Source organism: Oryzias latipes, chromosome 14 (assembly GCF_002234675.1).
Source record: "Oryzias latipes chromosome 14, ASM223467v1".
In the NCBI taxonomy this organism is placed as follows: Eukaryota; Metazoa; Chordata; class Actinopteri; order Beloniformes; family Adrianichthyidae; genus Oryzias; species Oryzias latipes.
The window spans coordinates 23,578,132-23,603,080 of record NC_019872.2 but is presented as its reverse complement, the minus strand read 5'-3'; the positions used below and the strand labels follow the sequence as shown (position 1 = coordinate 23,603,080).

At 44.5% G+C, this 24,949-nt stretch overlaps 3 protein-coding genes across 3 annotated transcripts; 1 reads left to right on the top strand and 2 right to left on the bottom strand.

The window, feature by feature from the left end:
- The first annotated feature begins 542 nt into the window (after positions 1–542).
- LOC101159606 (putative gustatory receptor clone PTE03) lies at positions 543–2,759 on the top strand. The gene is made up of 2 exons (XM_004076745.4): positions 543–755; positions 1,340–2,759. Exon 2 carries the CDS (start codon positions 1,358–1,360, stop codon positions 2,294–2,296), a length of 939 nt encoding a protein of 312 aa, XP_004076793.1. The 5' UTR covers positions 543–755; positions 1,340–1,357; the 3' UTR covers positions 2,297–2,759.
- A 4,017-nt stretch (positions 2,760–6,776) lies between these two features.
- Positions 6,777–12,880, bottom strand: LOC101159375 (olfactory receptor 1002-like). Its single transcript, XM_020709095.1, has 4 exons — positions 12,790–12,880; positions 11,079–11,266; positions 10,346–11,008; positions 6,777–8,624 (listed from the first exon to the last, which is right to left on the bottom strand). Exons 2-4 carry the CDS (start codon positions 11,193–11,195, stop codon positions 8,466–8,468), a joined length of 939 nt encoding a protein of 312 aa, XP_020564754.1. The 5' UTR covers positions 11,196–11,266; positions 12,790–12,880; the 3' UTR covers positions 6,777–8,465.
- Positions 12,881–22,584: 9,704 nt separating this feature from the next.
- Positions 22,585–24,059, bottom strand: LOC105355679 (olfactory receptor 52E4-like). The gene is made up of 3 exons (XM_011483881.3): positions 23,585–24,059; positions 23,088–23,314; positions 22,585–22,946 (listed from the first exon to the last, which is right to left on the bottom strand). Exons 1-3 carry the CDS (start codon positions 23,959–23,961, stop codon positions 22,585–22,587), a joined length of 966 nt encoding a protein of 321 aa, XP_011482183.3. The 5' UTR covers positions 23,962–24,059.
- Between the last annotated feature and the right edge of the window lie 890 nt (positions 24,060–24,949).

Below are 24,949 nucleotides of genomic sequence, written 5' to 3'. Positions count from 1 at the left end.
ACTGCCATAGGTCACATGACCTGGTTCACTGTCATACAAAAGCAGGAAAATAAAATGGATTTTTTAAAACCTGTTTTTTACTTATCATTTTCACTCCAGAATCTACTCTCACATTTGCATCAGCTTTACTGGAGCTAGAATTTCTTTAGCTGTATAATAATATGTAAAATCTGCATTACTGAAAATCACAAACTTATTTTTGTCTGTTACTCTAAAAATATGCTATGTTGAATCTGACTGCTCTAAGGTGCCAAAACCAAACATATTTGTGTTTAATGCATGAAATGTATCCTATATTAATGATCACTGATCAGATACAGTTTTAATAGTTAAAGTGTGGATGACAAAGAGCCTTTGTCATGCACACACTCTCTCATACATGTACACACAAACTGACAGAGAGTTGTGCAGGAGTTGTAGAAAAACATAACAGTGATGTCATTTCAAACAGAGCAAAGACGCACCCCTCCTTCATGAAGTGTGTGCGTCCCGATCATGAATCTCCCAGAACAGGTCCTGATAGGGTAACAAATCCGAGCAGCAAACACCCACACCTTTAAAAAGCTTCTGCAGCACACGCGGTGCCTCACACAGCTGAGCCGTGTTAGTTCTGACACACTGCAGCTCAACCGAGTGTGTTGGTTCTGCCCTGCAGCTAGTCTGTGTTGGTTCTGACCCGTTGCAGCTCAGCTGTGTTGGAACATGAAGGGATGATCTTCAGCTGGTGTTCCTGTTGGAGCTCCATGTCTTCAGAGGTGAGGATGGAGCAGCATTTGGAGAATCCTTCATTTGACCTTCTTCTGTCATAGCAGAATGTTGTTCCATATGTTTTACCAGAGCAATGACAGATAATTGCACAGTTTTTTCTGGACTTTTTTTTTTACAATAACAATATTTATGATCATGAAATTAAAAAGACGTTCATGAAAATTCTAGAAAGGCAGCAAAGTGAGAAAATATTGGGATAAAATAACCTTTTCTGTGATGGAAAGCTTTTGGTATTCCTGCTTATAAACATGTCTGATAAAGGCTTCAAAGAAATTCAATTATTTAGGACAAACGTGCATTCATACTTAGTAGTTGTATTAAATGGTAGACCTGTAGCAAGATTTTTTTTAATATTCAGATTCACTGTGAAGAACAACCTCAAAGTCAAAGCACAAAAACCTTTGATATATCATGAAAAGACATGTTACAGCTGAACTTTCTTAAAGTTTGTTTTAGAGAAAGAAAGAAATTTGGATTAGTTTTCTAAAACGCAGCTGTCATTCACTTTAAGACACCTGTGCACGGGATCGTCTGTCTGAATTCACCTGCATGAATGCTCTCCTCTTTCCAGATTCCTTAAACCTTCTCTATGGAGAACCAGAGTTCAGCGACAGACATTTTGCTCATTGAGGGCTTAAACGTGACCGCTCAGAGCTCCATCCCTGTCTTCATCCTTCTCCTGCTCATCTATGTCTTCATCATGCTGTCCAACATCAGCCTGGTGGTGCTGATCAGCGTGGAGAGGAGCCTCCACCAGCCCATGTACCTGCTCTTCTGCAACATGGGCATCAACGACGTCTTTGGCGCCTCCATCATTGTTCCCCACCTGCTCAGCAACCACTTCAAGCCCAGCTCAGAGCGCATCATTCATTACGCCGCCTGCGCCTTGCAGGCTTTCTGTGGCCACGTGCACGCCACCATGACCCACACCGTGCTCATGATCATGGCCTTTGACCGCTATGTGGCCGTCTGCAGACCTCTGCAGTACTCGTCCATCATGAGCGCCAGGATGGTGGTGAATCTGTCGGTGTCGGCCTGGGGGGTCTCTGTGGTCATGGTCCTGATCCTGGTGGGCCTCAGTGTGCGCCTGTCGCGCTGTAGAAGGGTCATTTTTAACCCGTTCTGTGACAACCCCTCACTCTTTAAGCTGTCCTGCGAGAACGTCTTCATCAACAACCTGTACGGCCTGGCGTTCACCGCCGTGCTGCTCAGCTCCTCGCTCGGCAGCTTGACGCTCACCTACCTGAGGATCATTGTGGTCTGCCTAAAAAACCCGGCCAAGACGGTGAACATCCGGGCGCTCCAGACCTGCGCCACACACCTCACTTTATATGTCATCATGATGGTGTCAGGCATGATCATCATCATCCTGCATCGTTTTCCAGAGCTATCCGAGCACAGAAAGCTTGCCTCCATCATGTTCCACGTCGTTCCTCCTGCCATGAACGGCATCATCTATGGACTCCAGATCAAAGCCGTCAGGCAGAAAATCACTGCCGTGTTCACCAGGAGTCATCAGCACATGTGATGGAGCAAAGGCCAGGTTCTTGCCTCAATAGAGTTTCACACAGAGAATATTTATGCTGTTTCAACATTTTCTTTATTTGAACAAATAAGGTGGACTTCTCTTTAGAGGAAATTAATCAGGGATGAAAGAACAACTGTTTTCGGATCTCACATCAGAAGACTTGACCTTTTAACCCTTTTACACTGGAGATGTCGCCAGCGAGATCTAAATAACACACACTCTTTGACCAATCAGGACTGTTCGACCGTTTACAGGATCAATAAAAATCAGCTTATTCTGACATGGAGAAAAGTGGCTTTAATGACATTTAAATGTAACTTTAAACTTTTATATTTATAAAGTAGAATAAAAATTCATGTTAGGACCCTGCAACAGACTGGTGATGTGTTCATGATGTACCCTGCCTTCAGCCAACAATAGCAGGGATAGGCTCCAGCAATCCTGTAACCCAATAAAGGATTTAGCGAGTTTTTTTTTTTTTTTTTTTTTTTTTTTTTTTTAACTTGTCCTGTCCAACAGCTGGGCAGACAGATGAGAGCTGAGGGCCTCTTGTGTTGGACAGATTTTACTTTAACAAGAGGGGTTATTAATCTTCAGACAAACCAAAGGTATGTCTGGATAAACCCCTTTTGTAATTGAGGCCAAACTTTATTAATTTCAATCATGTCTGAAAATCTTTGGTGTTGGACCGGACGGAAAAGGAAAGAGGGGAAGAAGAGAGAGGGACGATAGAGAGAGGGGGGGTAGGGGGTGATAATAGGAGGGGAAGGGGGATAAGACCATGAAGCAGCATAAAGCAACAAGTTTACTGGTTGTTAATCATTATGGTAACGTTCAAATGTAGTACAATAAGGGCGGAGCCTGTCCACACACACACTCAAATGTTATAAACACACCTGCTAGCTGCAAAAAATGTCCACCTGTCGACATATATACAAAACAGATAGTGTTCACACGCATACTTATGCCTTAAAACCAACTAGTGTGAAATATTTCAGTCATTCAGTCATGCAAACTGTAAGTGCAAAGGTGAGCTAACACCTGTGCTCAGGTGAGTGTTTATGTTCTTCTAAAATGGATGGTGGAACGTGGAAAGAAGGAGGGAGAGTGCCCAGCCATCCCCACCCCAAGACCCCCACCGCAGCAGCAGCGGCAGCCGGAATCCCCCCAACGCCACACGGGAACCGGCAGGGAACAACCGCCGCCCGGGCGACCAAGCCCGCCACCCAGGCCAGGGCCAGCAGGACCGCCGCAAGGCCCCCAGAGCCAGAGAGCAGGGAAGCACGGAGGGAGAGAGAGCGCCGCCCCAGCCCAACCAGGAGAGCAGCCCCCCCGCCGCGCCGGGAGAACCCAACGCAGGGCCCCACCGGAGACGGACGCCCACAGCCCCAGACGAGCACCCCACCACCACCCAGGAGTTCCGGGCATCCCCCCGCCCCAACCCCAGGTACGAGCCAGGACCCCCCAAGGGAGACCCGCTCCGCGCTCCAGGCAGCCATCCGCCCGGCCCGCGGCTGGTCCAGGGAGGAGCGGGGCAGGGGCCCGCCGCCCCCGCCCAAGAGGGGGGGAACCCCGGGGAAAAAAAGAGGGCCCACAAGGGGTGTTGTAAATATGGCCCGACCAGGCTCGGCCACAGTTGGAAATATGGCGGGGCCCAGCGCCCAGGAGCAAGGACCAGAACCCACCCCCCAGGGACACGAACACTCCCGGCTCAGATGTAATGTGAACCCCCCCGCCGCGCGGAGAGAGCACCGCCGGGCCCAGGAAGCCGGCACCCCGGGGACACGGCCGCCGTTGCAAAGGGGCCCGTACCCCCCACCAGGGAAGAGGCAGGGGACAGATGGCCCTAGGTCCCACCTTCCTTGCAAAATGTGTGTGCGTGTATGTGTGTTTGAGAGGGTGTGTGTGTGCATGTGTGTGTGTTTATGTTGGAATGTATATATTGAGGGGGGAGGGGTGTGTGTGCTAAGGGGGGTGCAGTTAAAATTGGCGGGTAGGGCACTGAGGGGACATCTCCTGATTACTCACAGTGACGTCCCCTCACCCTCCCCACCAAGGGACCCTAAATGTCTAAGGTGTGGTTAAAATTGGCGGGTAGGGTGCCAGGAGGACATCCGCTGCTTGCTGGCAGTGATGTCCAAGCACCCCCCCTACCAAGGGCCCTACATGTCTAAGGTGCAAATAAAACCGAAAGAGGGGGGGCCCACTCCATACGGCAACCATGGGAGGGGGGCCACTGCCTAGTAAACCCCCCCCCCCAAGGCTCATCGCAGGCTAAGCCCCCCACCCCCTCACCCTATTATGAGGTTATATGAGGAAGGGGGTAAGTTGGGGACAGCTGGTAGACTGTCCCCCGGTGGTCAGACAGCTGCCCCCCCCCCCCCCCAGCAAGGGGGCCAGGCCCACCCAGCCCAGGGGCCCCACCCCCGGAGGCGCCGACACCCCAGGCCCAGCACCACCCCCCCCCACACAGAGAGAGAGGAGCCAGAAAGCGTCGGCCCCCCCCAGGAGCAAGCCCAGGCCCCCACCCCCAAACGCCGGCCCTGGAAGAGCTCTGGTCAGGCCTCGACGGGACCGAGGCAGCCGACCGGCCGGGGAAACCGCCGATGGCCTCAGCGGAGACCCCGACCCGTCAACCCCCCCTGCCCCGTACCAATAGTGCCCCCCCCCTCCCCCAGAATGCCCCCCCACAAGGCAGGGCCGACAAGACCCCCCACCCCACCACCCCCCAGACCCCGCAGCCAAAGCGGATGACACCCAGAGCGACCGGGGGCCCCAAGAGGGCTGTCCCGTCCCGCCCCAGAGCCAGGGAAGGGCCGATCCCAGCCCCAGGTGTAGGTGGGAAGCCCATCCAGCGCCGCTGGGCCCCCCCCCGAGCAGCGCCCCCCGCCAACCCCCCCCAGCACAGGCAAAGGGACCACCCCCCCAAGCCAAGCCAGACCACCACCCCACCCCCCCACCACGCACCCCCACACCCAAGCCCAGAGGACCACGCAGCGCCCCAGCCCGCCCAACCCAGGCGCCGGACCCGACCCCCCGACCAACGGAGCCCCCACCACCCCCCGCCAGGCACCGGAGGCCCCGACCCCCACCCCAGCCCACGGCAGAAGGGCAAGGAGCGGCGACGACCAGGCCCCCCCCACCCCCTAAGTCACGGAGTTAGCTATGGGAGACCAGAGAGACTGAGTTCTTTCAAAGTTACTTGAACCTTGGGCTGACATTTTTTCCAAGCTGATATGATCAAGCAGCAGATTTCTGTGTTGACTTATATTTATATTTTTCTTGCTTTTCCAATTTATTAAAATAGTTTTTTTAGCAATGCAAAGAGTTATGAAAATGATAGAGCCTAATCCTCCTTCTACATCGATGGCACTCATGTCACCAAGCACACAAAGTGACGGTGAAGCTGTGATTGAAACCTTAAGCCAGACTGATAGATCGGCACATACCTGCTGCCAGAGAGCCTGGACAGGCGTGCAGAACCACAGTGCATGCATGTAATTGTCGGGTAGATTACTGTCACAGTGCTGACAAATGTCTGAGTTACTGAGACCCATCTTGAACATCCTCTGTCCAGTGTAGTAAATTCTGTGAAGAGTTTTGAAATGGATTAGCTGCAGATTTGGACTTTTTGTCAGTTTAAAGGTGTTTAGACAAAGTTCTGACCAAAAGCTTTCATCTGTGCTGATGCTCAAATCCGCATCCCATTTTGTTGTCGGAAGTGAAATATTATTATCTAAATTACATAAAAGTTTGTATATTTTGGAGAGAGTTTTATTCATTGTGAAATTGATCAGAGTGGTAACTACATCTGGTAGCTTTAAATCGTTGTCTCTGTATTTAAACTTTTTAGTAATAATTGATTTAAGTTGCTGATATTCCAAGAAGTTATATATTCCATGTTTGTCTTGAAGTTCCTGGGGAGTTATGAATCTTCTATCAATAATTATGTGCTCTAGTTGTTTTATGCCCCCTGCTTGCCAAGCTGGGAAGTGGATAATCTTTTTGTTTATGAGGATGTCTGGGTTGTTCCAGATGGGTGTCATTTTGCACGGTTGAATTGATGATTTTGATATTTTGAGAAATTCCCACCAGGCTGTTAAGGTGGCATTTATATTGGTACTTTTGAAACAATCCTGTCTTTTAACTATTTGGCTGATAAATGGAAGATCTGACAGGTTGATCTTTCCACATAACGCCTGTTCCAAGTCTAACCATGAGTTGGTTTCTGGATTATTTTTTAACCATTTTAAGATGTATTGTAGTCTATTTGCAAGAAAGTAATTGTGGAAATTAGGTAATTCTAATCCTCCACAGCTTTTTGCAGATTTTAAAGTTTTTAGACTAATTCTTGCAGGTTTATTGTTCCATAGAAAGCTTGATATGGATGAGTCTAATGTTTTGAACCATTTTAATGGCGGTTGTGTGGGAATCATTGAGAATAGATAATTAACTTTGGGTAAGATAGGATTTAGCGAGTTTGAAAGATCAGTGGATCAATTTATATTAAGTATTTATTTTTAATTGTAATCTCTACATTCATTTTTATGTAATTACAATTAATTCCCATGTTTCCCCTGTCAAACACACCCCTGGAACAATTTGCATTCGAGGCCCCACAGTATTAGAAAGTAAACAGTAAAACAGTGACGCAGTTCCTTTCAAGCATAAAACACTATTTTAACTAAAAAGACTGCAGACAGATCAGTCCACGCCATGACTGACGATTTACCAGCAGGTTTTGATCAGCTGAACACAAAGATCTGCTGGCTTGTGTTTGCATAAAAGCTCATTTTGATGAGGGGCGAATTGATTTTTTTTTTAAAAACATATTAAAGTAGCTTAAGAGGGCCTCTGAGCAGTGAGTAGTACAGAGCAGGGGTGATGGGATCTCATTTGTAAGCATTTGCTGAGAAATCCACAGCTGCATTTTGGACAAACTGCAGACAACTGCTTGATTCATTCCCACTTAGAGATTATTCATATTTTCCGTGTGAACTAATAAGTGTGTGAATGGGTTTTTCCAGGTGACTGGGAATTAGGAAGAGCTTGACTCTGGTTAAATGGCTACAATTGGAAAAAACTAGCCTCAACAACATGTACACGTTTTTAAAAGGTTGTGTTGAAGGTTGACCCTCAACCAAAGTTCTTCAGATGTAGTACTTTAAGGGTCCAATGGCTGAAGACCAGGAGTACATTCACAGAACCTGAGGGCCACACACCATGACTTATTTTCCTTTCAACAGAAATTCCGTGACCACCAGAGCTTCATCTCATCTGAACATTTCTGAAGTTAATCCAGAGAAAGGGAGGTCATTTGCACACAGGCAGGTAGAGACGTTAGATACAGGGACAGAAACTCATGGCCTAAGATTGACCCTTGTGGAACCCTAAAGGTCAGAGGTGCAGAAGAAGATCTGACAGATCATAACAGACATGATTCTATCTGATAAGATGTCCTAGTGGACCACAATCAACTTGAATCTGACCTAATGAGACAAATGTGTCGGCAAGATAGAATGGTCCTCATTATCAAAGGCTGCAGTTGGTTCCAGACATCTGTGGCCGTGCAGGACATCAGCTGAGTCACACGATAAGACACATGTATATATGTACAAGGGAGGAAACAAGTATTTGATCCCTTACTTGTTTTGTAGGTTTGCCCACTTAAAAAGAAATTGTCAGTTTGCCATCCTAATGGTCGATTCATTTAAATAGTGACAGATTGAAAATGACAAAAAATCAAAAAATGGAAAACTCAAATACTTATCTCCCTAAATTTAAAACAAGTCCATGTATATAAATTCTTTAACATGGATTTCAATCCTGTACAGATTTGATTTGGAAAAACATTTTGCCAAGAGGAAGACAAGCAAACACAAAGAACCCTTTTAAGCTGCTGATCAAAAATAATTAAAGAGATTCAGAACTTTTGTCCTGAGGGATCCAGAACTCCTTGAACCAGTTCAGAACAGCATCAACCTGATGCAGTCAAACAGACACAGAAGTACAATCTGAGAGACATGACAGATACAGACAGAGCTTCAGAAGTGGATCATAGATCAAGAGAAACTCAATTTGATGGTGGAACTGTTCAATGTGTCCGTGGATGGAGGTTGATGCATTTGTAGGATGATCTGAACTCTTGATAGTTCTGGTTGGATGGTTGTTATGTACTGATGGCCTTTACAGTAGACGTGGCAGCAGGTCTGAAGGAGGCCAGAGTCTTCCTGATGGCTATCCTCAGCTCCTTGTTCCTCAGACTGTAGATCATGGGGTTGAGGAATGGGGTCAGCGCGGAGTACAGCACAGACACAATGATGCGCACCTGAAAAAGTAAGAGCAGCTGTCATCTGACCGTTCTTCCATCTCACCGCTGTGAGGATGCAGAGATTCAGGGATGGGGTGAAGTATCCACCAAAGACTCAGAGCTGCAGCCATCTATAAATATGACCCACAGCAACTGTGAAAACCATGTTTTCCTCTGTGGTAATAAAGAAACCTTCTTTAATGTACTGACTGTTTTCTCCCCAAAGGACAGACTCGCTAGTGAAAAGATCAAGGCTTACTGATCAACTTGGAAAGGTTATCACTTTTTCTTTTTTGTGTAAAAAAACTTGAGTTTGTTATCTTGAAAACCAGCTTCAGCTGCAAAACGAATAGATTGTGTAAAATAATTTTTTTTGGGTAACAATAGATGTGGAGTAACTATTGATGGCAAAGTTAAAATTACTTATTTTCGGCATTAAAGGGTTATTTTAAGGCACAACATCAATGAATGGTCTATTTTTGAAATTACTGTGTGTCAAATGGTGCACTTAACCATAAGGCACATTGAGTGAGTTTAAAGAGTCAGAGATAAGTTTGACTTTCAGTAAACTTCATTAACTGTGCTCACAGTAACTCTCAACCTTGTTTGCAACACAACAAAGCATCCGCTAAAACAATCATTACTTGTGACTACTCTGACTCCCAGCCTTGTTAGCCCAGTAAACCCAGCCTTGTTAGCGTATTCACAATAACCCCCTAACCAAACATTTTGACCAGAATTTATCAATATGTAAGACATAGGCCTGCTGTTGCATTTTTTTGAAAAATAAAAAAAGGCTTTTAAGTGTGACATAGTGTGGAAAGTAAGTCAACTTCCCTTTTTTTTAAAGACCCACTCTGATCACCTTTTGATTTGTTTTCAAAGTGTTCCCAGATGTCTGGTAATTATGATTAAACTGTTTTTGCCACAATCTAAAAACCTGTGTCGTTTTATTGGATACACTTTCTGTGGAGTGGGAGGAGTTAATTAGAAATCTGACTCTGAGTTGTGGGCGGGTCTGTTGGCATGGAAGCAACCATCCACTGATTTCCCATCATTCCTGCTATAATCTCTCTCTCGCTAGTTTCACAACCCCAAGCTAACATTGGCAATGCAACAAAAATGGTGAAAAATATTGAATCTATCCAGCTGTTCAGTTTTGATCCAGACTCCAGCTCAGACGAGGAAAAAAAAAAGACGTACATGGATCTATTTGTCTGCAAGTGGTTGAATCAGAATGGAGCGGAACACAGAGAGTTGGTCCGACCATTTCAGTTGTTGCATCACAACTTTGATCTTTTTCAAACTGCAGGTTTTTATCTGCTCCTGACTCATTACGATTTGACTAAAGAAATCCTCAGAAACACAGTTCTAATGTTAAATTCTTCTATATATTTCTTACGTCATCAGAAAAATGCTACAAGAACATGTTAAAAGCACAGAAAACACCATTTTTGTTGGTGTAGGTCTTTAAAGGCAATCTTACTCGTTTGAAGTTTACAAAAGATCATAGAAAATGAAGTTTGAAAATAATATTCAGACAGCGACTGGTTGCAGCCCTAAACTGTATGCAGTCTTTTCTTTTTGCCTAACATTTTTGTGTTCAGCGCTCCAAAATGTAAATTTAATCACAAAGGAATTATATTATATTAATTTATGCCTTTGTCGCGTTTTAATATGTGGACCCCGGTGCAGTGGTTAGATTGCTCTGTATTTTTCAAGTGAGCTGCATGTCATACCTCTGATGAAAAGTTTCCCACTCGATATGAAATGTAGACAAAGGAGGCGGCGCTGTACGAGATGGAGACCACAGTCAGGTGTGCGGCACATGTGCTGAAGGCCTTCAGCCTCTCGGGGACGCCCATCTGGTACATTGAGGTGGCGATTAGGAAGTACGAGGTGAGAATGAGGACCCCTGTGGTGAGCAGCGCAACCATGGCAAAGGACAGGGACAGGACATTGTCAATGGAGGTGTCGGCGCACGCCAGGGTTCTGACAGACGACAGGTCACACCAGCTGTGCCGGACCATGTTGGGGCCGCAGTAAGGCCGCAGGAAGGCCAGTACTGTAGGCGGCAGTGTGCAGAGCAAGCCGAAGCACCAGGCTCCTGTGACCAGCAGCATCCGCACTGACCGGGTCATGATGGCGGTGTAGCGCAGGGGGTTGCAGACGGCCAAGTAGCGGTCATAAGCCATGACGGTGAGGATGGCACGTCCCGTCACAGCAAGTTGAGTGAAGAAGTACATCTGTAGGAAGCAGCCCGGGATGGAGATGGTCAGTTGGTCTATGAGGAAACCAGCCAGCATGTTGGGGATGGTGGTTGTGGTATAGACCAGGTCCACAAAAGACAGGTTTTGGAGAAAGAAGTACATGGGGGAGGTGAGCCTGGGGTCAGAGAGCGTCTGCAGAAGGAAGACGACAGAATCAAGACCTGTGCTTCAGGCTAAACACGAGTTAACATCTGCCTCGTACCACAAAGATGATCATGCTGTTTCCCCCCAGGATAACCAGGTATCCCAGCAGTAGGATGACAAAAAGGACCACCCTCTTCTCGCCAATGCTGGCAAGTCCCTGGATGATGAAGAACATGGGGGTACCAAGCTCCCATGTCTCGTTCACAAACACTGACCTCTGATTTAAAGAAACAGAGGCTCCTGCACCTGAAAAGAAGGGAGAGACGGTTAAAATCCCTGCTTTGTGGATGACAAGGATGTGTGAAGGTTTGGGTTCTGGTAATCCACTGATGCAAATAAGCCCCCCTGCTGTGACCACACAGGTCAACTCCTGTATGGTCTCACATTTCTCTCCTCAGAGAATTCCTTCATCCAACACAAGAGTAGAAAATTCGAAATTTGTTTTTCATTTTCAGACAGGAATGAATTGCATATTTGTCGCTGAAGTGTCAAAATCTGCTTGTCTGTGAAACTCAGAGCCTTGAGAATCCAGATTCAGTTGGAACAGAGGCGATGCACCTAGACCAGTCTAAAAAATTAAACCAAACAATCAAAGTCCAGGGAAAACAAAACAAGACGTAAAAAACAGTCACTTTTACTCTCTCATGTGCTTTGATTAAATTAAATATTTGACATGTCTTCTGTTTGTGTTTAAGCGCAGAATTTTGAGCAGGAGCTTGTCTGTAAAATGTAAAACTGGACTAAAGAAAGTCCAGAAACCATTGCGGTACGGACCAGGTTTGTAGGACTTCACTCTGATCATTGAGCATCTGACTTGTAGGAACTGGATCCACCTGGGAACATGGATCCGGTTCAGTCATTTCTAAATGAGAGAGGAAGATTTGTGTCTCCTGATATTTATGAACACATGACTATTGTTGATTCTGATGATTATTGTCATCGTCTTCGGAGTCTTAACTTTTATTTTGGGACGAAAAATGTTTGTTCTAAGACATTTTTTATGAATTTAAAAATAAGAATGTAAAAAAAAAATCATTTGTCAAAAGCCAAAAAACAAGCCTCTAAGGCTTTGAAAAAATGCTTTGTAGTTTTAAAATGACAAAAACTGCAAAGAAAAATTACAGAAAAAACACTGAACCAGTAAAAAACAACATAAAAGAAATCAAGACAGAAAAAACAATATGTTCTTTTCTGGATTGTTTTTTTTATTTATTTACAAAGTAATTTTTAGGTCTGCTGCAGATTTTAAGTCACTTACTTTCAGGAGCATCAAATCCTGTATTTAATGCTTGGGATGGAAACCTGATAGAAGGGGACTTGCAAAGAATGATACTAAAAATGTGTGGAGTTATGTAGCTATATAAACAATCCGACATTTAGGCTTTTTTATTTCTTGTAAAAAAATGTGAGATGAATTCATTGCCATTAGATTTTGATTTGTTTGTCACTTCAGTCACTTTCATTGTTACAAAAACTTGTTAGCTTTTATCAATGTTGTCAAATTTAGGACGAGCAGAGAAGTAAAGAGACTCACAGACCTTCAAGCATCAGCAGCTCCATGTCTCTTCAGCTCATGGATGAATGCTATTTCCTGAAACCAAACCTCGAGGCTAAAGAGGCTTCGTGAGAAACCCCGCAAACACCAATAAACCTTTCTGCAAAAGAAGAACTCCTCCGCTCTACGCTTTTTATAACCTGACGCTCTTACAATAAATCTGTTTATCCTGCTTCTAATGAGACACCCAGAAACCCTCATCAGACCCACTTACATCAGACAGGCACAGAAAATCCAAATTAACGACATGAAGAGCAAAAACACTGAAGGGACTTCTTTTAGCTTCCTTTGTGGCTTTCAAGCAAGAAAACAGGCAGATAATGAAGCGTTCCCATGGAAACCAGCAACTGTTTAAGCTCCTCATTAAAGTTCAATAGTGCACGTGTGCATCCTGAGGAAACAAACAAAAGTAGAATAAATCATTCTAAGATTGCAGCACACTATAGGTGATGCCTTCAGCTCATCAAAACCATGCAGAACAAGAACAGGGTGCCAGGAGGTTGCAGGACACTGAACCACTGCTCCTTTAATACTGTTGGAAGTTACAATGTAAGCAGTCCCACAAAGACTGAAATAGTCTGAACGAATTGAGGAAAAGCAGAAATGAACCATATTATTGAAGTTTTTCTGGAGCATAATTAAAAATAAAAGTCAATACCAGAAATTCTTTTTCATTTTCAAAATGAAGCTGCATTTGTTGACTCAAAATTAAAAAGAAAAAGCAGGGTGAATGTGAAAATGAAAATGCAATCCCCTCTATGCATTTTCGCTTTAATTATGTCACAGAATGAGTGATGTTAAAGAAGAAAATGGAAAAGCATATTGAAGGAGTGATATTTTATTTTATTTTTGAGTCATTTGATGCAGTTAAATTGTGAAAATGAAAAAGCATTTCTGTTAATCCATTTTAATGATCAAATTAGATATTTCTAAACTAATTTTGCTACACATTTACTAGAGAACATTTTGAAAATGAAATGTCAAATACCATGTTCTTTGTTGTTTCTCTTTTGGCTTTTCCCATCAGGGGTCGCCACAACGAATGAGTTGCATGGTAAACTTGGCAATGTTTTACACCGGATGCCCTTCCTGACGCAACCCTCTCAAAGCAACTGGGTTTGGGACAGGCACAGAAGTAGAGAAGGGAACAGGGAGCAGCCTGGAGTCGAACCCTGGTTTCACGGATGGAAGGTGCCGCAAACCAGCATGAGCCAAACCGGCTCCTAAATACCATGTTCTTTATCATTTTAATTAAGTGACAGAATAAGCGGTGTTGAAGTAGAAAAGGAAAACGCGGTTTTGCGGATTGCTTTTTCTTTTTCATTTTGAGTCAACAAATACAGTTTCATTTTCAAAATGAAAAAGCATTTCTGGTATTGACTTTTATTTTTAATTATGCTCCAAAAAAACTTCCATATCATATTTCATTGCTAGAGCTTTCATTGCCAGATTACGGACGGATCACAGGAGGCATACAAAAACAGCTAAACTAAGGTAAGTGTCATGACTTGCAAGGCAAGATAGACCCAGGCGCTGGAACACGGAAGGAAAACACAGGTGAGTAAGATGGTAAGTAATTGAGTTTTATTTTTGGCGTGGCTTGGAGTCGTGGCGTGGCTGGAGGTCTTGTCGTGGCAAGGACTCGTGGCGTGGCTGGAGGTCTTGGCGTAGCTTGGAGTTCCCAGGATTTTCAGTAAGGATAAGGCTGCTCTTGGAGAAGTGTGACTCAGGTGAACACTCGTGGTTTGAACTCCTGTAGGCGAGGCATAAAACAAAATTAGCGAAGAGCAAAAACACATGAGCAAAGATTAAGCTCTAGTGACCAGACCAAGTACCGTCAAACAAATCCAGCCAGTAGCGCCACTCCTCCAATCCGAGCTTGATTGCCAGCAGTTCACGATTTCCAACGTCTTAGTTTTTTTCAGCGGGATAAAGTTTTCGTGACAAGAAGGCACAAGGTTTGAGCTTGCCCGAAGATTCCTCTTTTTGAGAGAGGACAGCTCCCACACCAGAATCAGAGGCGTGCACTTTCACGATAAACTCCGTGTGTGCTCCGGTTGAATGAGAATGGGGGCTGTGACGAAGAGTTTCTTGAGATTCACAAAAGCAGTCTGAGCTTCAGGATTCCAATTGTAAGGCTTGTTGGTAGATGTGAGTTTGGTTAAGGGGACAGCGATACTGCTGTAGTTCCTAATTAAACGGCGGTAAAAGTTTGCGAACCCCAAAAACTGTTGGAGTTTTTAACGGGGATCAGGGGGTTCCCAGTTGACGACTGCTTAAATTTTAGAAGGATCGGTCGGATACGGCCAGCCTCAATGATGTAATACAGGAATTGAAACATGGAAACATGAAATTAACACTTTTCGGACTTAACAAAGAGTTGGTTTTCCAAAAGTCTCACAAGAACTAGAAGGACGTGGTTCTCGTGTTGAGCAGGGTTCTGGGAGTAAATGAGAATATCGTTGACGTAAACAAATAAAAAAACCATTGAGAAAGTCTCTTAGAACGTCCTTAACCAGTCTTTGAAAGGCATTGGTTAAACCGAAGGGCATCACCGGGTATTCATAATGGCCTGGGGGTGTGTTGGAGGCCGTTTTCCACTCGTCACCTTCCTTAATGCCAATGAGGTGGTAGGCCTTTAGCAGGGCCAATTTTAAGAAGATGCGGCCATCCTGGACAGAATTTAAACGGAACTAATGAGAGGGAGAGAATATTTGTCCTTGATGGTTATTTGATTTAACTTACGGTAGTCTATACAAGTGCAAATCTAGCCACAGGGGTTGCAAGCCAGTTGCCTCTGTGCCAGTCCCAAGCCCGGATAAATAGAGAGGGTTGCGTCAGGAAGGGCATCCGGCGTAAAAATCGCCAAAATAACCATGCGAATCATCCACAACACTTTAGACATACCGGATCGGTCGAGGCCCGGGTTAACAACGACCGCCACCGATGCTGTTAACCTACAGGGTGACGGTGGAAATTTGACTACTGTTGGTGGAAGAAAGAGGGGAGGCAGAAGGGTCCGTGGCCAGAGAGAGAAGGGAAAAGGCAGGAACATAGGTTTGAGAATAGGGACTCTTAACGTTGGCACAATGACAGGGAAAGGCAGAGAGCCGGCAGACATGATGGAGAGAAGGAAGGTAGATGTACTGTGTGTGCAGGAGACAAGGTGGAAGGGCAGCAAGGCACGTAGTATTGGAGGAGGATACAAACTGTTCTATCATGGTGTTGATAGGAAAAGAAACGGGGTAGGTGTGATTCTGAAGGGGCAGTTTGTAAACAGCGTTCTAGAGGTGAAAAGAGTCTCAGACAGGATGATGAGCCTAAAGTTAGAAATTGAAGGGGTGATGGTGAATGTAGTCAGTGGGTATGCGCCACAGGTTGGCTGTGAGTTAGAAGTGAAGGAGAGATTCTGGAGTGAGTTGGATGAGGTCATAGAGAGTATCCCCAGAGGAGAGAGAGTTGTTATTGGAGCAGACTTTAATGGGCATATTGGTGAGGGCAACAGAGGTGATGAGGAGGTGATGGGCAGGTTTGGTGTGAAGGAAAGGAATCTGGAGGGACAGATGGTGGTGGACTTTGCGAAGAGGATGGAAATGGCTGTAGTCAACACTTACTTCCAGAAGAAAGAGGAACATAGAGTGACATACAGAAGTGGAGGTAGGAGTACTCAGGTGGACTACATCCTATGTAGACGAGGTCATTTGAGAGAGATTAATGACTGCAAAGTGATGGTAGGAGAGAGTGTAGCCAGACAGCACCGCATGGTGGTGTGTAAGATGACTCTGGAGGTCAGGAAGAAGAAGAGAGGGAAAACAGATAAGAAGACCCAGTGGTGGAAGCTACAGAATGAAGAAACTTGTGAGGAATTTAGGCAGAAGTTGAGACAGGTCCTGGGTGGTTAGGATGAGCTTCCAGATGACTGGGAAACTACAGCAGAGATTATCAGGGAAACAAGTAGGAAGGTGCTAGGTGTGTCATCTGGAAAGAGGAAAGACGGTAAAGACACTTGGTGGTGGAATGAGGAAGTACAGGACTGCGTCCAGAGGAAGAGATTGGCTAAAAGGAAGTGGGATGTAGAAAGGACTGAGGAAGGTAGACAGGAGTACAAGGAAGCGCAGCGTAGAGTGAAGAGAGAGGTGGCAAAGGCCAAACAGAAAGCTTACGATGAGCTATATGACAGGCTAGACACAAAGGAAGGAGAGAAGGACTTGTACAGGCTAGCCAGACAGAGAGACAGAGATGGGAAGGACGTGCAACAGATAAGGGTGATTAAGGACAGAGATGGAAAGGTGCTAACAACCCAGGAGAGTGTACAGAAAAGATGGAAGGAGTATTTTGAGGAGCTGATGAACGTGGAAAATGACAGGGAAAGAAGGGAGGAAGATGTGGTTGTTGTGGAGCAGGAAGTAGCAGAGATTGGAAAGGATGAGGTTAGGAAGGCTCTGAAAAGGATGAAGAGCGGAAAGGCCGTTGGTCCTGATGACGTACCTGTGGAAGTATGGAAGTGCTTAGGAGAGACAGCAGTGCAATTTCTAACGAGGTTGTTCAATAGGATTTTAGAGAGTGAGAAGATGCCTGAGGAATGGAGGAGAAGCGTTCTGGTCCCGATCTTTAAGAACAAGGGTGACACGCAGAACTGCAGCAACTATAGAGGAATAAAGTTGATGAGCCACACAATGAAGCTGTGGGAAAGAGTAGTGGAAGCCAGGCTTAGGAAGAAGGTGGAGATTTGTGAGCAGCAGTATGGTTTCATGCCCCGTAAGAGCACCACTGATGCCATTTTTGCTTTGAGAATGTTGATGGAAAAGTACAGAGAAGGTCAGAAGGAGCTGCATTGTGTGTTTGTAGATTTAGAGAAGGCGTATGACAGGGTGCCGAGGGAGGAGCTGTGGTACTGTATGAGGTCGTCTGGAGTGGCAGAGAAGTTTGTCAGAGTAGTTCAGGACATGTATGAGAGAAGTATGACGGTGGTGAGATGTGCTGTAGGTCAGACAGAGGAGTTCAAGGTGGAGGTGGGACTACACCAAGGATCAGCTTTGAGTCCTTTTTTGTTTGCTATGCTGATGGACAGGCTGACAGACGGGGTAAGACAGGAATCTCCCTGGACAATGATGTTTGCGGATGACATTGTAATTTGCAGTGAGAGTAGAGAGCAGGTGGAGGAACAGCTAGAGAGGTGGAGGTTTGCTCTGGAAAGATGAGGCACGAAGGTCAGTCGTAGTAAGACAGAATACATGTGTCTGAACGAGAGGGATCAAGGTAGAAGCGTTAGGTTACAGGGGGCTGAGGTGAAGAAGGTGCAGGAGTTTAAGTACTTGGGGTCAACAGTTCAGTGTGATGGGGAGTGTGGAGAAGAGGTGAAGAGGCGAGTGCAGGCAGGTTGGAGCGGGTGGAGGAAAGTGTCAGGAGTGTTGTGTGACAGAAGAGTGCCAGCAAGACTCAAAGGAAAGGTGTACAAGACAGTGGTGCGACCAGCTCTGCTCTATGGGTTAGAGACGGTAGCAGTGAGACAGAGACAAGAGGCTGAGATGGAGGTAGCGGAGATGAAGATGTTGAGGTTCTCCTTAGGAGTGACCAGGTTAGACAGGATAAGGAACGAGTACATCAGAGGGACGGCACATGTTGCCTGTGTTAGCGACAAAGTCAGAGAAGCCAGACTGAGATGGTTTGGACATGTTCAGAGGAGGGATAGTGGATATATTGGTAGAAGGATGTTGGAGATGGAGCTGCCTGGCAGGAGGGCAAGAGGACGGCCAAAGAGGAGATACATGGATGTCTTAACAGAGGACATGAAGTTGGCTAATGTTAGGGTAGAAGATGTTCATGATAGAGTGAGGTGGAAAAGGATGATTCGCTGTGGCGACCCCTGATGGGAAAAGCCGAAAGAGAAAGAAGAGTCTATACAAGTGCATAAGGATTTATCCTTCTTCTCAACAAAAAACCCCCCGGCACCCACCGGTGAAGCCTCCTGAATATAGCTTTCCATGGCTGCTTTCTCGGGACCAGATAAGTTGAACAATCTACTTTTAGGTAGGGTAGCACCACTCAGAAAGTTTATGGAGCAATCGTTGGGTCGAAGGGGAGGCAAAGCGCTAGCTTTAACCTAGACGCGACTGGTACTAGGTACAGGTGGTGAAACAGACGGGATGGCCGACTGGAGACAATTGACCATACAGAAGGCACTCCAATTAGTTACACAATGGTGAGTCCAATTAAAATGAGGGTTGTGTAACTTAAGCCAGGAGAATCCCAACCCGAAAGGAAAACACAGGTAAGTAAGATGGTAAGTAATTGAGTTTTATTTTTGGCGTGGCTTGGAATTTTGGCATGGCTGGAGGTCTTGGCGTAGCTTGGAGTTCCCAGGATTTTCAGTGAGGATAAGGCTGCTCTTGGAGAAGTGCGACTCAGGTGAACACTCATGGTTTGAAGTCCTGTAGGCGAAGCGTAAAACAAAATCAGCGAAGAGCAAAAACAGATTAAACTCTAGTGACCAGACTAAGCACCATCAGCGGAAACGAACTGGCGATGAATGCTGGAACTGGATCTGCTTATAAAGGCTAGTCTTTTAAAAAATGTTTTAAACTGACAGCAAGTGTCTCGATTAGGTAGTCTTGATGCAAACAACAACCTACAAAGACATTTTAACAGAAAAAGATCTGGTTTTGTTTCTTTTTACGATAACGGCTCTCTCCGTGCTGCCGACAGACACAGTGAACACTGCTGCAGGGGAAGAGTATTTCATGCCTTAAGACCCGATCCTTTTTTATTTCTCTTCTCAGGATTTGAGTTAAGCAGAATTAACTACTATGGTAATAAAACCTAAAATGTCATATCCGTGCAAATGGACACCTGGTCTTGAAAAAAACAACCAAAGCTAATGAATAGTTACACTGACATAAGCTATTCCTTAATATTCATCGTTATGATACAAGAAAGAAATCTAAAGGAAAATGATTATTAATTTTTCAAAATGTTTAATTGTGATGTGAATTGCATCTAAACAAAAATATTCGTTGGTTCTGAAGATCCTAAAACTGCATTCACCAAACCTTTCTCACATGACTAATTACCAACTTCTAGTCCTAGTTAATATTTGCATTCCTTTTACTTGCTTTTCAAAGCTACACAAGTGCTCTGTTTAAGTGTTAATTGATAAAAGAACATTAATAAATGAAAGTTAGAAAAGAAAACCTGGATTATTATTATTATTAATTTTTTTCATTTTTTTATGTGTTACAAAAGTTGGGACTTCATATCAGCAGGTACGCAAAATCAAATGTCTCAAAATTGGATCAGGCCCAAAAAAACCTGTTTGGAACATCCCTGGTTACAACTCCACAGCCTACCTGAGTTTTGTTGCTGACCATGTTTTTCCCATTATGACCACAGTGTACCATCTCCTGATGGCCACTTCCAGCAGGATAAGGCTCCATGTCATAAAGCTGGAATCATCTCAGACTGGTTTCTTCAACATGGCAATGAGTTCACTGTACTCAAATGGTCTCCACAGTGACCAGATCTCAACCCAATAGATCACCTTTGGGATGTGATGGAACAGGAGATTGGCATCATGGGTTCAGCTGACAAATCTGCATCAACAGTGTGATGCTGTCATGTCAATATAGACCAAACTCTGAGGAATGTTTAAAGAACCTTGTTGAATCTATGCCACCAAGGCTTAAAGCATTTCTGAAGGCAAAAGGTGGTCCACCATCTATTACTAGCAAGGTCGACCTATTAGAGTGGTCAGCCAGTGAGTGTAGGCTGTATCCTGCATTTGTGCTAAAGTAGTTTGGATAGGCTCCAGCAGTCGTCATGAGCCTGCACTCGAGGAAACAGAAACAGAAGATAAACAACATTGTCATTTTTACTGTTTCACTGATAATTGTGGACAGTATCATGTAGCGCAATGAGTAATAACAGCAGTTTTACAGCTGATGGAATTAGGTTTATTTGTTCTGAGACCAAAGTTGATCAAGTCCTGAGAGTTTACAGTCTTCAAGAAGTAAAGATTGTATGAAGTAAAACGATGCAACGTATGAATGAATGTAAAATGCAGCGTGTTTTTAAAAAGAACGTATTATACAATGTTAGACTCCACAGACATTACTGGTGACATTCAGGTTTTAGCAGCAGGTCACTCCTTTCTCACTTCCTCAAATGCCTAAGGGAGTCAAAGCAGCAAAGGGGTTCAAGTATTTGTGGTGAAAAACCAAAAGTCAAGGAGGGATTCCTAAGACAAAATAAAATGGAGTGAATGGTTATTGAAATCTGATTTGATCGTGAGGTAAACATGGATAAGAACTAAACGTAATCAGGGATTAGAGACTGATAGACCAAACACAGAAGCTGGCTGACGGTTATGCACTGAGGAGATGAAGCAGAAAAGGGAGGAACAAACATAACATTCTCGTTCATCAGCTTAGTGAACTTTAACTTGGTCTGTTTTTGTTTTATTTGGTTTTCCTTATGTCAAATTACTGCAGTGGCAGTCACACGCGCGTTGGGTCTCCTGAAAGAGCTGGCAGCACAGGTAATTGGGGGATCCAATACCCTTTACCTGCTCTGGTTGAGATAGGGTTGAGCACGGGTTTATCTTTTACCTACGTGCCCTTTCATCTGGCAGTTTTGTTGTTTCACCCTAAGTTATTTCATCCTGTTGTGTTTACTTCTATTTTTGCACCATGAGTGTGGGTAGGGGAGAGGATGATGACACATGTGCGATGTACAACGTTATGCATTCCAAAATAAAAGCTCAAAGTTCCTCTTTTCATGTCTCTCTGCTGCATCTATCAAAGTGTTACTACATTATACACATTGTTTGTATAGATACAGCAAATATGGCCATGTTTTCTATCTAATTTCAATTTTCCATGTTGATTTTTCATTTTAATTTTGACTGTTTGTCATAGTTGGTTTAATTGATCCTTAAGTGGGGAAATCTAGGGATTACATTTAAAAATGCCCCAAAATACGGTGACCCTATGCCACAAATTGGTTGTTAGTAAGGTGCAAGTTCTGGCGTCTTACTGACCATGTGGGAATGCTGCATGCACGGGGTGTATAGGTGATACATAAGATGCTTGTTAGATTTCCACACAAACTACAATTTGGTTGTCTGAATTCCTCTCTTATCAACACATCAGGCTTCCTGCGTAGTGCATTAGGTTTGAAGAGGGTTCCAAAAAATGATTAAAATCAATCCAACTCGCCTGCGTTTCCCCCACTTCCCCTTACTTACCTTTATGTGTTGTATAACTGTTTACTATAAACTGTTGCCAGCAGCATGCCTGCAGCAAGAAATGTGCATGAACTTTTTCGCTGTTGTTTAAATTATCTGAACATACATGTAAAACTGATAAAACCAGGAACAATTTCAGTGGGGTAACAGGATGCCCCGTACATTTTTGCCCATTTTCTCACCCACAGACAGCCCAGATCACCAGCAGGCAGTTTTGACCAAGGCATAAATCTGTGAGTTCAACACATGAAAAAAGTGTTTTATCTGCCTTAATCCTCACATTGGTTTTATCACGTAACAATTATGACTTAAAACCTGACAATTGTCTTTTGTAGGAGTGTTTGTAGTGCTCCCGTTTCCACGTTCCATGAATGTTTTACATTCATTCTGACAGTTTGTAACATCAGACCTCTCACTCTCACTATGAGACATGCTGCTCTTCTGCTTTTCAAAGGGTTTATTCCTGCTCTGCAGTTGATTTGTCACTCTTTAGTCTATCCAGCAGAAGGCCCAACTTTAACATCCAGGGTACTTTTAATTCTTCTTGCTGATGGGCATACCTGATAAAGGTATTTGGCTGCAGATGGTACAGTAAAATCTGAAAAACAAGCAGGACACTGCCCCTCAGAGCCTTGGATTGAACGCCACTGGCTCTGTCCCTTCATTCTTTCTTGGGGGTTTTGCAGTCTGTTGTAGGAAAGGTTTCTGATTGATCTCCAGCTGCCCTTGTGTGAGAAGATGCCCCAGAAATGGGTTCTTCAGCTTTTGTTAGACTCTGGTGAAAATCGGAATGATGCTGGTGCGCAGATCTTTGATGACCAGTCCGTAGATGACCGGGTTAATTGCGGGGGGTATGATAATAAGTAGAATACTGAAGAACTTGATGAGGTTTGGGTGGACAGAGGGGAACCTGTAACTCACAATTATGATAAAGGACGCTATCTCAAAGAGTGTGTAGATAACGAGGTGGGGGGCACAGGTCTGGAAGGCTTTGCTGCGCACCAGTGCAGAACCAACGGAGCGCTTGCTGTCTGTTCTGCACTGTTTGTAGGAATCCGTCAGGATTCTGATGTAGGAGAAAGCAATGATGATGAAGACCACCGAGCTCACAGACCAGGTCATGCACAGACCTGTGTCAGAAATCAGGAAAGAATTAAGGCAATCTTTTTCTCATTTGACAAACAACAGTTCAAGAAAATGAGATGAGTCAATATTAATGATGTAAAACCACAAATATCCTTAAAGGAACTCTGTTCTAAAACAGCACTGACCGTAGATGTTGTTGGTTGGGGTGGGGGAGCACGCCAGGTTGAGGATGCCTCTGTTGCTGCAGTAGACATGTCGAATGATGTGACCACACAAAGGGGCGTTCATATGGAAGGAAAAGAGCACGGCGATCAGCACCAGCGCCACGATCCAGGCCAGAGCACAGCAGAAGTGCAGCCGGGCTGATGTCATGATGGTGTGATACCTGAGCGGCTCACACACAGCAACGTACCTACAAACACACCACTGTGTTGAGGGGAAAATCCCAAATATGGTCTATGTTGATATAAAAAATAACTAAAAATTTAACTATAAAAGGGGTTATAAGTCAGATGACAATTTTGAGGAAATTGTTTTATTTAAAAACCCCAAAAATATTTGAACCCTTCAAGATAAAGAATAATCTTCTCTGAAAGAAGTTGGTTCAAACACAAAACTGCAAAAAGGCAAAACTGAGGTTCAGATCAGGTTCAAGAAAATGTGTAAAAACCCTCAGTGTCACCTGTCATAAGCCATCGCACCCAGGATGGTCTGCATGGCCACGCCATAGACATGGACGCAGAAGGCCTGGCTGATGGCTGCCAGGTAAACGATCTTCTTCTGACCCATCAGAAAGTCCATCATGAGGTGAGGCAGCACCGCCGTGGCTCCCATCAGATCACACACCACCAGGTGACAGATCATCACAAACATGGGTCTGTGCAGCTTCTTGTCCAGGACGATGACACACACCACCACCCCGTTACCCAGCAGCACCAGCATGTAGAATAGCAGAGCCAGGAGGAAGAAGAAAGGCCCGGAGCCTGGAAGAATATCAAAGCCCTCGATTTCAAAGACAATGGGCTGTTGGAGAGGAACCAGCATGGTTTGGTTGTTCATCTCGTGTTGTAGAGCTCTGTGGAGAAAAGTGGACATATGAGAGCTCCCCCAGAACAGAGATGACAACGAAGGCTATTCAGCAACCAGAAACACTACAGTTAGTCTCAGGTAAACATGTGAGCTCCTTGTGTAAAATGCAAAAACAATGCAGCTGAATTTAGAAATGTGTCAGTGTTCAGTCATTACTACACAAGAGAAGAGAAGGTGTGGAGAAGGAAAGGAAGCCGTTATGCCCTTCTCCTGTCTGCGTGAACACGCTGCTCTGACCCGTTTGATCTAACATGCTCTCCTTTATGCAGCTTCATTGTGTCTTTGGCGTCTGTCAGCTGCACCTTGGAGATAGCAGTCCCATGCTGCCGGCAGCCTGAAGCACGTCATCAACTCCTGAACCCAGTTCAGCCTCCAACACATTTCTAACAGCGATTTTGTGGTCTGACAGAGGAGCTTCTCTAAGCGACGGGCATTTCTGGACTGAAAGCGTTTGATGCTAAGTCGAAAATGGGGCTGTCCCATAATTACCCTATGTTGGCTCTATTACCCCAGGCTTTGTTTTAATGGTAAGGTCGAAAATGGATTTAGTGATGTCATTTGACATTAAAACATTTGCAGTCTTTCCATCCTGTGATGGATGATTGTCACAGATTGGTGTAATGTTGAAAAGAAGCAAGAAGAACTTTTCCTGCAAACTGCATGAACATAAAGTGGCAAGAGATAGTTTTTAGTCAACCACCAACTATGCCAGTTCTCCCACTTAAAAAGATAAGAGAAGCCTGTAATTTTCATCATGGGTTTACTTCAACTATGAGAGACAAAATGAGACAAAATATCCAGAAAATCACATTGTCTGATTTTTAAAGAATTTATTTGTAAATTATAGTGGAAAATAAGTATTTGGTCAATAACAAAAGTTCATCTCAGTGCTTTGTTATATACCCTTTTTTGGGAATGTCAGCAGTCAAATGTTTTCTGTAAGTCTTTACAATGTTTT